The 13,744-nt window shown below is 41.6% G+C and overlaps 1 protein-coding gene across 1 annotated transcript in view; it reads right to left on the bottom strand.

Annotated features, from left to right (window-relative positions):
• The window catches only part of erfl3 (Ets2 repressor factor like 3), a 50,141-nt gene extending 37,894 nt beyond the window's left edge, over positions 1-12,247 (bottom strand). The window contains exon 1 of the mRNA XM_083918644.1: positions 11,627-12,247. Within this exon, the coding sequence (XP_083774770.1) occupies positions 11,627-11,648 (22 nt within the window). The 5' untranslated portion in view covers positions 11,649-12,247. The remainder of the gene's footprint in view (positions 1-11,626) is intronic.
• Positions 12,248-13,744: the final 1,497 nt, after the last annotated feature.

A 13,744-nucleotide genomic window follows, 5' to 3' on the forward strand; every position in this document is an offset into this window, starting at 1 on the left:
AATTTATGCTGCCATCTCTAATAAAGTGTTTTAGATGCTATTAAGTACTATTGTATATGTGCACTGCACCTATTCACAAAAAATCACAACACCTTCATCCAGATTAGATTTTATTATTATTTTATTTAGTGATATGGAATAGGGCTTGGCCCGAATATTCAACTATTTTTCAGTTGGGTATGTGTTTGGTTTTCAATCAATTCAATTCAAATTTTTTTGTTTGCTTTTAAAGCTGTAGAAGAACAGAATCCTTCAAATAAGGAATAATAAATAATGTCTGGGATTAAACTGAAGGACACATGTTGCAGCACAGTGTCTCCATTTCAGCTCAGTGTGAGAGTCCTTACCTTGTTTTTGACGTCATTTAGAGACTATTTTCATCTGGTTTCAAAATTGCTCCTGAGTGATCCGATCCCAATTGGACAACTCTCGTTACGTCTGTTCACACCTAAAATGTGTCTTCAGTGATCACTTGTGTTCAGATACCACTCCCCCGCTCCATTTGTACATAAGCATGTACATCGTATTTGAATAGACATATTTTAATGAAAATGTGTTTTTGTTATTGTTTTGTGTGGATTCCTCTCACATAAATCATTATTACAGAAACGTAAAATGACTCATGAAAAAAATGTTGCCATGATACTAACATCCAAAACACAAGATTCTCTCTCAGTGGTTTCTGTGACATTTCAAAATAATAACAGCCAAAATACACAGAGCTATCTATAGCTCATGTGACATGTGTGTACACACTGCCAGAGGAATGTGGTCTGAGTGAACCGATCCCACTGCATCCCGGGTGCCTTCACACCTGTACTTAGAGCTTCAGCAGTCCGATAACTTGTTGCTCTGCAAAAAATAGTAACTCATCTGTTTTAACAATGTTAGACTTAAAAAAACATGCAGGCTTAAATCACCACTATGTTCTGAGCAGAGGAAGTTTGCTAGCCGCTAATTTATAGAGTCACGCTATCACCTACCAGTCTGATGTGTGTGGAGGGCTGTGGTTATACTGTAAAAGCCTGTTGTCGTTTTTGGAGATTTAATGAAGACAAACACAGTCAACGTCAGCGCATAATGCCAATGTGCTCTGGCCTGGCCTTAGCTGGCTGGCTCCTTCCTGAATCATGCTGCTCAGTAAACTGACCTGTCTACCCGCCACTACCGCCAACTACTATCTGAATATTTGCTGATTATTTGTACAGAAGCTCAAAAAATGTTACTCGTGACAGCCCTAATATGTAACAACTTGCCTGAATTTCCATTGAACTGGGTTTAAGAGCCTTCCTGTTCCGCACATAGTAGTCTCTTACCAACCCTATGATCAAGCACCTTTTGTCCATTTCCTCTTCCTCCATCATACTTCTGGTAGTCCCTATTTAGCTCATCATCTTTTCCCCCTTCCCTTCATGCTGTGTAAATCCCTACTGCCCTTGATCTATTCTTCCCCCGCTTTACTTTTCTCTCTCACCCTGTGACTGGTCAGGGGATCTAGCTCACTGTTCTCTTCATCAAAAGCTTTAATCCCCTAAAACAACAATCACTGTGTGTGCGTATGTACAGCAGGTCTATATGTGTGCGCCCACCCGCATGCAACTGCCTAGTTGTTACGTAATTTCACACTGAGCCACATTTGATTCTAAAAATGGACATGGATAAAACTTATGTGACCGAGGGCAGGGCTACTGTACAGAGGCACTGGCGCAAACATAACGTAGAAATGTACACAGAGACACTGGGGACTGTGCAAGCTGCTTAGCTCTGAGTCATGAACATCGGGAGGAAAATTGTATACGTTTCCCTTAATCGATGTTAGTATTCATGCGTAGATCATTAAAGGCTTCTAAAATACAAATTATTCTCAATGAAACTTTAAATTAAAGAAGCACCAGCTCCATTTATCCGCAGAACATCTGTATCAGCTGATATTCACCTCACTGACCACAATTGGCCTATTGGCAAATAAGATGCAGTAGCCGATATTTACGCGTTGTTTTTTTTTGCAGCAATTGGACATTAGTCTGCTAATATGCTGCTACTTCAGCTGTGGAGAAGAAGTCACTGTCTGGACATGACACTGGCATGATGTATGACGACATCTACAATGTCATGGCCACACACACACTCATGCGCTAACGTAATGCTAGCTCTGTGAGATACTTAATCTCACAGCACAGTGGATTGACAAAGATTTTACCTTGATGAAAGCAGTGTTACACTCCCAGGATAATATATTAGTATTTTATTGCATTTATTTTATGGCTTAGTGAGCTAAGTGGGCTTTTAAAGGATTTAATTTTCATGTGAAGAAGGATACAGCTAGTCTCATACAATTCTATGACTAAACTTGTGTTCATTCAAATACAGTATAATGAAGGGATGATGAACAGTTATTTTTTATGGTGAAGATGTATTTGTTTCCCTGTCACAAAAGGGGCATGAATAACATCAAAATATCATATCAAAACACCAGTATCGGGTCTGGCCTAAATGTTAATTTAAACTTCAACATTGGTCCAGAATGTCACAATCGGTGGATCCCTTCTTTAAACATGGGCTACTTCTGCAAGTACACTGTACAGTGAAATGTGAAATGTGTAACTATATGTTAATAAAAATTTGGTAGTCAGTTTTGCAAGTGATAGTGTTGTAAACAATGACTGGTAAAAATAAAAAGCAACCACAGTGAACTGTTAAAAATATCACTCTTTAACTAAGTGTAATAGTTCTCCAACATGAATAATCTACTTTTAAATTACATGCATCACAACTATTAAAATAGGTGTTTAGAAAATGTAATGTCTTGTGATGTTGTGACAGGACAAAAACAAAAACAAATCATGTCATGTCATGTTTGGGTCAAGGCACTAAAAGAGTGGAGAGCACATACTGCAAGACTCACACTCACTATACGGACGATCAAAAGCAAATATGTGATGACAAACTACTCTGTGTGTGTGTGTGTGTGTGTGTGTGTGTGTGTGTGTGTGTGTGTGTGTGTGTGTGTGTGTGTGTGTGTGTGTGTGTGTGTGTGTGTGTGTGTGTGTGTGTGTGTGTGTGTGTGACAGAGAGAGAGAGAGGATATGCTATATGATGTGCAGTGCTGATGGCCGGTATGGTCATTAAACTTTAATCACTCTGCTTTCCTATAAATACCTTTCCAATGATCCAATGCATAATTCAGTACACACACACACATACACAAACACACACACCTGGAGAGCAAGGAAAAAAGCAAGTGCCCTGGAAGAAGGAAGTCTTATGAACATTTAAGAGGAGGATGGCCAGTGGGCAAAAATAGAGTTAGATGTTTGTCCTGCTGTGAGTGCAATCCACCACACTTTATTCTGCCCATGACCACATATCTTGGAAGGAGCCCAAGGCTGTGTGGGTGTGTGTGCGTGTGTGTGTGTGTATGTGTGTATGTATGTGTGTGTAGCCATGTGTTTAAACTGCTACATGCGCCACGGCCAAATTGCACTTGATACCAGCTTGTGGTCTTGTCTGACTTTCAGCTCTAGTTTTCAGGTCGACTCATAGGACGTTGTTAACGCCAGCCACCTACTGCTGATACATTTCGACAGTGACTGACAGCTTTCTATACTCTTTGAGCCATGTTAGCAGACAACCATGTTGTATCTGGTCATCAAGTCGTGCTGACTGGTAAATCAGGGTGTCCAGTGAAAGAAAGAGAGACAGGGTAGGGTGACATGAAGCAGGAGAGAGGAGGAAAGAGGAGGAGGAGGCTAATGGAAGACGAGCTGCCACTGGGGTATTAGTCCATGGATTGGTGACACAGAAATGATAGTGAGGGAGGAGAGGATGGTGGGATGGGAGGGTCAATCGATGCTTAAAAAGGTTTTACTCCCCAACAGGGACATGTGTATCTGCGTGTGCACAAACACACAACGGGCTGTTCCAAATAAAAACACTATCTCTCTCCTACACACACACACAATTCATATGATGGCTCCATCGGGCTCAAAAGTCCGCGGAGTTTAGCGAAAGAGCAGCTTTCAACAGCAGGCTTGGGATTCCAGGTAGATTAGCAATCACTTGGTCTAATTTAAGAGACCATGAGTTTGTGTCTCCAAATCTTGAGTATTAAGGACAATGCTTTGCTTACTGTATTGGGTTTTCCAGAAGGATGAAATTAAATCAAGTAGTCACAGCTGAAAAAAAGGAGGTCCTCTTTCCACTTATCTCTTTCACACACACCTGCAAACAGCCATGCAGTAATTTTGCACTATATACTAGGGCTCGACCGATATTAGATTTTTAAGACCAATACCGATTTTAGAGGGGAGATTTCACTGATTACCGATATAGTGAATTTTTAAGTTAGAGAAATAGACCTTTTCTATGAGGATTGTGCAAATATGACTCTTAAAAAGGTACTCAGAATGCTGCTTTCCTAAAAAAAAAATTTACTGTATTGAAGAATATTTAACATTATAGACAATGTATTACGTTTTCAACCAATTCAAGAAATGAACACGGAGAAAGAGGAAATAAAAATAAAATAGACAAATAAATTAAGATCAGTAGTGTGCTGTATGTTCAGTATCAGTCAATTGCTGACCAAGCTCTGCTCGCAAACTACGCAATGACAACATTTCTAAATCATCTCAAGTTGTTTTCTGCACATGTTCTGTATAAATTAATTTTCATATCGCTGCACATTGGACCACATAAACTGATATGCCTGTGATTTGCTTATATCGGTCTGGCTATACTATGTGCTCAGGTGCTGGTTTCCTTGCCACTAAGGTGGTTTTACCTGAAATTCCTACCTGAAAGTGTACACGTATACAATGCTTAAAGGAAAACTGAATCAATTGTTTTATTAACGACTGTTTGGGACAGTTTGTTCCCAAAGACTTTTTACCTCCGACATGGCATTCCCACCTAAAGCCCTGCCTTTCAAGTGCACTTAACTTTCTCACTCACATACATCCATGTGCTGTGATGAGTTGGCTCAAAGTTCAAAATGAGCTCTGACGTACAAAGGAGAACAGGTCTGAACACGGAGGGAGAGAGAAACAAGGTACAGACCGAGAGATAGAGAGAGCGAGCCAGCACATTGAAAAACACAGGCAGAGGAAGAGGAAAGACTGGTTGAAAAGAAAACTCCAAACGTGATCGTGCATTCCTTACATGGGGTGGAGGGAAGGAGAGAGAGGTGAAGAAAAAAAGAGGGAGGAATGGGGGAAGGGAGAGGGGGGAGAGGAGGGTGACAAGAGAGAAAGTTTAACTTGGCGCCAGACAGCATTTCAATACCCAGCAGCCAACCACACAGACACTCACACAAAATATCGACACTATGCAAGTGGCACAGAAGTCCTTTTGGTGACTTCCCATCGTCCAAAATTATATTAGATATTTGCCCTCCACCCCTGCTCCCTGGGTCCAGCACAGAGGCAAATTCCCAGATAAAAATAGCCAGAGGAACTATTCAAACACTGCTGCCTTTCTGAAGGGAGTGTCTGCCGACTGCACTGGACTTAAGGGGTTAGAGAGGGGTTAGGAGCTCCACTCACCACCTCCCTGAACCAGAGGGCCTGGGACAGCGGGACAGCCCAATCGCTATTAAACTTATACACTTACAGACACACACACTAGCACTAATCAAGTTCAAATTCCTGTGTGCACACTGTAATATATTTTTTAATAAAAACAATAAACAAGAAGAAAATATGACATATTTGAAAGTTTAAAAAAATGCTCTCTCTTCTAGACTGCTTTTTCCAAGTTGCCAATATTGTACATGATTAATAACGGGTTATTGCACGTAATTAACCATGCACCCCAACAGTCTGTCTAAGGGTATGTTTAAATAAAGACACCTACCTTACATACAAGACTTTCAGAATGCAAAAAGCGTGATAGTTGATGATCCAGTCCTTTTGTTCTGATCCTGCCTGAAGCATACCTTAGCAGCCACACTTCAAGCTGATCCCTACTGTAAAGATGCCCTCAGCATAACTAGTTATTGGGGTTAATCTAAGAAGATTAGGAGTATACATTACAACAACACGCCAGGCAAGCCCTATCACTGGCAAAAACGGCCACCGCCATTGTGTACAGCAGTAGAGGATTACAAGAAACCAGTGTGTTTGTGAGTGTACCTGTATGCAACAGGCCGGCCAGGTGATTGCAGTGTGCTTTAGAGGTGGTGCAATGGGGAAGGGGTGACGAAGAGTTAGCTTCATCAATGACTGACTGACTAAGTGCCGTCATGGTCTTGGCATCCTACACCCTGATTATACTCCAGCCAGCAGAGAGGTGACACTCCAGGCTCTAACGTAAAGGACAGGTCATTATGTTGTGAGGATCAAAATAAAACCTCTCATCTGGAAGGATCAGAGGAATAGTTACCTGATCTCCACGTGTGTGTATGTGTACGAGTGCACGCGCATGTCACCAGACTCCGATCGGTTTCAATGGCGCCGCCGTTACCAAGAAGCTGTTATACATACACCCACATACAGCGACATATACACTTTGTTCACAAGTAAAACCTTTACACAACTGCCCACCTAGAAAATCCTGTCTCCTTCATATACACACTTGATATTCTTTTACAATAACATGCCATTCGGCGTCTTACTCTGAGTCACCTCTACAACAATGTAGCACTGTAAACTCCCCATATTACATTACAATACACATGCATGCGCAAACACAAACAGCTGCTAAACAGTGCAGGTCAATCCATGCCCACCAGCACACCCTACTGCATTCTCAACATGAAGTTTGATACCCATTTGAAAAGGGACCCCTATTTAGATGCCACTCGCTTAAATACTACCTACCTAACTTCTCATCTCTTATAATAATTATTTTGAATGCATTTCTTTCAAATCAGTTTTATTCACATTGTCCTTAGGGGGTATTGTATATGAATGCATGCCTTTGCAAGTCACTGAGTGTCTTCAGGAAAAGCTTGCAGAGATAGTAACTGTTGTGTTTTCCCCTCATGTGTAATGCAACACAGCCGGCAACTATTAACCTTCTAAGCAGGAATGTGGGAGGTCCAAGAATTCCAATAAAAAGCAGCAGTGTGTGTGCGACTGTGTATGTTCTTCAAAGTGTTACAGTTATCTGTCAGCAATCCGTCCTATCCAGACATGCAGACCCACCCCATTACCATCCCTGACCAGTGACCATTACGGTCAATATGGGGTCATGTTGTGGCTACAACCAATGGCATCACGGTAAAACTAGGCTTTACTCACATCACAGACGTTCACACATGGCCTCAGGACACATTTAGTTCTGCTGCTGTGTTATCAGCGTAAAAGTGAACTTTAAATGGAGCTTTAGTGTCGAACCACACAACCGTGGAGCTGATCAAACTGGTCTGTAAGGCCGATAATCTATAGGACTCAATGGCCAGATCTGAGGTTAATGTGTGGATCCCTGGGGGGGGGGGGGGGGGGGGGGGGGGGGCTAGTAGTGCTGGACAGTGGTCAGAAGCACCAAGGCCGCCATGGGTAATGCTGCCTTGTTGACTGTGGTCTCTCTGGTCTCCCTGGTCAAGGGCGGACCACAGGACTAATGGTGGGGAGGTCCATTAGTGTCGACTGGCTGAGCACATTGTTCCCTTTGGTCACATTCCTGGCTAAATGCAGACATTTCCACAACTGAGGGCCTCCTCTACCAGAAGTCATTTGTCAACTTAGCGTCACAGACGACCATATCAAAAGTTTATGAGGCAGTGTTGTGACAAGGAAAAGTGGGCCATGCAGCCTATGCAGTCGGACTGCTCAGTCTGTCTGATATAAAATCAATCTCTATAATATTGAGCGTATAGTCAATATTTTACAACTACAAACACTACATTAAAACGAATATCAAATATTATCACAGTGTATACTTTAAGCTACAAAAGAGATCAACGCACAACCTTGTCAGAAAATGTATTTTTGATTAATAGCTTTAGCAATATTCTTAACAGCTGATGTGTTTACACCAGCAGTGAAAGTGGATTCTTCGCACATAACACAATTTGCCAGATTTTTCAGATAGAAGAAATCCAGTTTTGTTATGGCACATCATCTGCTTCTGGCTTAAAGCATGCTGTCTGAGCCTGATCACAGCAGGGCACTGTCCCATAAAGCAGGCTGTAAAACTGTATTGGGATAATGGGAGGTAGTGGTTGTGCTGTGGTCAGCACTGCGAGGGAGTTTTCACAGATAAGGCTAATCGCTGCGCTTATCATCACAGTGGTTGTGTGTTGAGATTGAAAAGCATATGCTCGCAGTCGCACACATAAACCCACACAGGGAAAGGTGAAATGTTCCCTCTCAATTCCTTGCACACAAGCTACCCTTTTGTCTTCTGCCCTGCCACATCATGACGCAGGACTCTGTGTGTGTGTGCATCTAGAATAAAATAGCTCCACGGCACGTCAATCACTCTGTCGAAGCAGCACTAAACAATCATCATTAAACTACATAGTTGAATGAATGAGGGAAAAAAAGCCTAGGATGCTTACATTTACTTCCCATTTTCTTTCTCTCTCGCTCTCACTCTCTCAACACACGCATACAGAAGTGCGGTCTCTTCACTTGTCAAAAGCACCACCAAACTATGAGCTACTCCGCACCATTATGGGTACAATGAGAGGTCCCTGGCCCCACAAGTCCACACACAATCAGCCCCAAGGCCTGCCCCACTCCCACCATTGTCCCATACTCCACACACACAAACACACAATGGCCACTCCAGAGCCAGGGGTCCCACTATGCAATTCCATCACACAAAGACACACACCAGTCCTCATCCCGTCAGAGAGAGAAAAGAATGACAGAGGTGGCAGAAGAAAAAGTGTAACCCTCAGGGAGGGATGGAGGAAAACAAGAGATACACAAAGTGCAAAGTGTGTGTGGCAGGAGTGAAGATAACATATTAAGGAGGGAGAGACAGTAGGCGAGTTGTTATTGTGTATCCTTATCACTAGAGCTTAATCAATCATTAGCACAGCCTTTGAGGTACATACAAATGATATATGGCATATACCACCACCTACTCTCCGTCTGCTGACTAATGCAACCTGTTGAATACTTTGCCTCTTATCAATCCCCTAAACTACATCAAACGCAAAGAAAGACCAGATATACAGAAGTGAATAGATATACATTATATCAGATACTTCCCAACACCACAAAACCAACACTGATCTGCCAGTAACAACAGATGCAGCTTTAGCCCCGCCATTTCCTCCTCCATCATATCAATTCTGTATCTCAGCAGAAATCTGATCATCTGTTCACACTAATGAAGTGACCGTGGAAAACAAGAGTGCAAGGGAAGTGTGTGGCGATGGAGAGAAAGGAGGTAAACTCCAGATACAGGCAGCTTACCATATGGGACATAATCCTACATCACCAAAAACCCCGGGAAGGGATGATTACATCCTTTATCCTACACATATCCAGGCATTGTTTTATCCTTGTGCATTCAATAAATGTGTCCACTCTAGGCTAAATGATGAGATCTAGGCTACACAAGGTGCTGTTACAAGATCAGATTTGTTGTTAGATAATCCCTCCCAGACAGAGTTACTATGTTTGCCAACTAGTGCTGAAAGGATTAATCAATGAGTTACTCAACAGAGAATTCGTCCGATTTAATTTGATAACTGATATTGAATGATGGAAGTTAAATGTTTATAGGAGCAAGGAGCGGTTTGCGTTTCTATGTTTCAAATAACTGGAAAATGACAACTATTCTTTTAAGGGTTAAGTGCTTGTTCCAACTTCTTAAATGTGAAGATGAGCCGTTTTCATTCTCTTACATTGTAAAGAAGAGGTTTCACTGTTTTCTGTTTCTTTTAACCCTAAGGTGACAGTTTAAAACTCAGATATATCCAGTTTACTTTAATCAGAATCAGAAATACTTTGTACTATACTTTTTGTTATAAAAATACTGATTATTAAAGTATTATTTCTGATTCTGATTAAAGTACACGGCTATACCTTATATCTTATATTAAACTGTCACCTTAGGATCAAAAAAATCTTGAAAGTGAGGTTTCACTGTTTTCTGACTTTTTTTTGTGGTCCTAACAATTAATTTAAAAAGTAATGAGATTGGTTGCAGCCCTAATCCTTATAAATTAAGAATTTTGAGACACTATGAATGAATTAAAAAATGATAATCAAATTAAAAGTTAGAGGCACAACAAAGTAAAATGGTAAATAAGACTGGTTGGATGCCAGAGCACACTTTACACCAAATAGACTAAAGTAGAGCCACTTAATGTTCTTTACCCCTACTTAATGGAGGACAAACACAACCAGCCTACTACATAAACACACACACCAACCGCATACATCAAACCCATAACCTAAGCACAATCAATGTTTAGTACCTTCCCAGAAGGGCTTAAGCTATCTGCTGCCACACACGCACTAAGTTCCTTGTAATAAAGGGCTACTTGTGGTGGGATGTGGTGTGATGTCATGGCAGCCTCCTCGGGGCTGCTGCGAGGAGAGGGTGTGTGTGTGCAGGAATGTGGAGGGTTGAGGGGCTGAGGCTGGGTGCAGCGGGAGTCAGGAAGGGACAGGGTGGGGGAAGGGAGGGGAACGTCCCAAGTGGAAAAGGGTCCCACACAGTTTGTCAGTCACACACACACACACACACACAAGGGCCTATGCCAAATGCTTACCAGTAACTACTTAGGAAGTCATCACATTGTTTCCACATCAACTTATAAGAAATGTAGATTTTGTTTTGCGAGGAAAGTCATAGACAATAAATGATTGTTGTAAACGATTGCTTTGCTTAACGTCTGCTTAATTATGTCAACTGATACAAATCAAAATAATGTAGTTTTGTTCCTAAAAGTAACCAGTATAATACTGAAACTCAGAAACAATAAACTTGAATAGCTGGCACAGATAATAGTACTTCCACTTCCTCCTTTCTATAGAGAAAATGTGCCCTGGTTTCAAGAGAAGGGAGCAAGAACAAACTTATGCAAGCATTTCAGGAATTAGACATTAAGCAGCACACGGACCTCAGCTGACTACTGGAAACCCCCCCTGCTGCTCGCACTTCAATATGCTGACAGGCCATTTAGCTGACAAATGTATGCTCAGTTACTGGGTTAATATCAGCTTGGTCCGTGTATACCTGTCGAGATCCAATCACCTCAACACCACCACCACCAGGAAGAGATGAGTCTTAAACTAACTTATAAACACGTCCACGTCTCTTTCTCACTCAGTCAGCACAACACACACTCATATACGCTGCTTGTAGGCTTTTCAGTCTGTTCTCTGAAAAGGTGGCGGATGGCGAAATTAAGTTGTCAGGGTGACACAGAGGATGTCGCTGTACAGTTACTTTAACCACTTCCTCTTGAACCTGAGTACAGTACAACAATCTGCACCAGATATCAGTATCTTATCTAAAGCTAAACCACGGGGCTATTTATTGCACCGATCCTAACTAAAAATCAACAGGTTCTTTTTGTAATATTGGAAGCGGATGTCGTTACCTGTGTGGGCTTGTTTCATCAATCAGTAATGCACATACAACAACCACGGTAAGTAAACAAAAAAAGACAATGGTGAGATAGAAACTCAGAGCAGCACGAGTCACGCACACTTACCATTATCTCCAGGTGTTTTCATGGTTCTGCTTTAGCTTACTGAAAGTTTGCTAGACGGTGAATTCCTCAGAAGTTGCTTTGTGGAAAAAGAAAAGAAAAAGAAAAGTCTCTCGGCCCTCTTCCTCCCCCTCTAGTTCCCAGTGTGGAAAACTAGGTGAAGATACACGAGCAAACTTTTGTAGCTGCTGCTTCAGCGGCTCTCTCTCTCTCCGTGTGTTCTCAAACCGCCGCCGCGCGTTCTCGGGCCGTTTCCCCCGGCTCAACCGTCCAAACCGACCGACGGACTCGCCTTTTCCACCGGTTTAAAAACCTCGCCGTTGGTTGTTTCCTCGCTTCTCGTCACCGTAAAGTAGCAGCGTTGAAATCTGCTCAAAAGTTGCGGCGGAAAAACGGGGCCAACCGTCCCGACTCGAGCCTTTCTCTCTCTTTTTAACAAGTTCTCTCGCTAACTGTCCGGTGGCTGTTTACTCCGTCTCAACCGCATCTTCGTCGCTGTTTGACATCTCTCCGCCGCAAAGCTGTTGTTCTTTGAAGGGAAATTAATGTTGGATAGCGACCTCTCTTTCTTTACAGACTTTTTTTTTTAAGTCCTCCACTCTCTCTCTCTCTCTCTCAAACACCATTCAGTGCTACTCTCTCCTCCCCCCCGTGCGTCTCTCTCCGTCCTCGGGGTGTCGTGTTTCGCTCGCTCTGCTCTGGAGCGGGGCCCGCCCACACTGACGGAGAGCAGGAGGAGGGGGGGCTAACGTGGCGAGTCACGCCCACTCACCACGAGCCGGGGCCTGGCTGGGCTGGCGTCACTGCAGCGAGCGGCGTTGCCGGGGAAACCGCCACAGCGCGCTGCCGTGGTGACATCACATCCGAGTCCCGGCGATTTGAGATAGAGCGGCTCACGGTGTCCATTTACGTCAATCAGGGGTTACGGTTCTCATTAAGACCCTTACATATAATAATATATAATTACACTTATTAAAATGGATAATTAGATATGAAAGCGTCAGTTAGTGATTAACACTGCACACAGGAAATTGAAACTCTGTATGTGTTACTGTATATCTGATCAATTAAAATTATTTTTTTTTTTAGATAATAATAATAAAAAAAATCCCCCTGGGATTATTAAAGTATTTCTGATTCTGAATTTGGACCACTGGTTTTCAAACTGGGGTTCTTGTACCACTGGTTGTACTCGAAGGAATATCCAAAATAAAAGAAAGGAAACATTAATTACTAAATTAATATAATACTAAGAAAATAGTTATATTTTTAAGATCCGGGAAATGTAATTTTAAACAAGTTTTGCATTTCCTGTCATATTTTTCAGAGCTAAACTGTGATGGCAAGAGAGTAAGCAGAGGTAAAATGATTGGTTTGAAAACACTGACATGTCAGTTCTGATGTGACAACTGTCAACAATAAATAATCTTCTGATTAAACCTTCCTGTCCGTAGCTGAATAGTGAAGGTCTATGCTGCTGTATTTTAACATTTGTCTTAGTGGTGGTACTTGAGAGAGCCTGATATTTTCTGAGGTGGTACGTCAGGTACAAAGTTTGAGAACCACTGATTTAGACCTTTTAGTATGACATTTTTCGGTGGAGAACTTGTTTATTTCAGAAGAATAGCTTGCTACTAAAAGCAAAACATGTTTTCCTCCACACAACTATACATTTTGTATATTGTTATGTGGATGTTTGACTTTCACTGTGCATAATCATGTGTACAGACACTAAAAAGCTTGTTTCACCTTCATCTGCTGAAGGTGGAAAGTTTCTGCTCACCTTAAATCTAAGTTCAACACCTAAACAAGCCTATAAAAATATAATAATAACTTTAACTATATAGCACCTTTAATTTTTATTGCACCTTATATCATTATATGTTTACTTGGCACTACAATTAGACTGCTTATTTATATCTTTTTATGTCTTTTTTTATATTGCATTTTATATTGCTGTTTTGATGTGTCTGTGTGTCTACAGTGCAAAGACAAAATCACATAGCAATCCATACATATATACACATCAACAAGGTGAGATGGGTGCTTTTACAAACAGTAAAAACGACAAATGAACAACAAGAAAGAATAAATTAACAGATGAAAATGAAAAAGGACAAC

This window comes from Echiichthys vipera, assembly GCF_963691815.1.
Source record: "Echiichthys vipera genome assembly, chromosome: 8".
NCBI lineage: Eukaryota > Metazoa > Chordata > Actinopteri > Perciformes > Trachinidae > Echiichthys > Echiichthys vipera.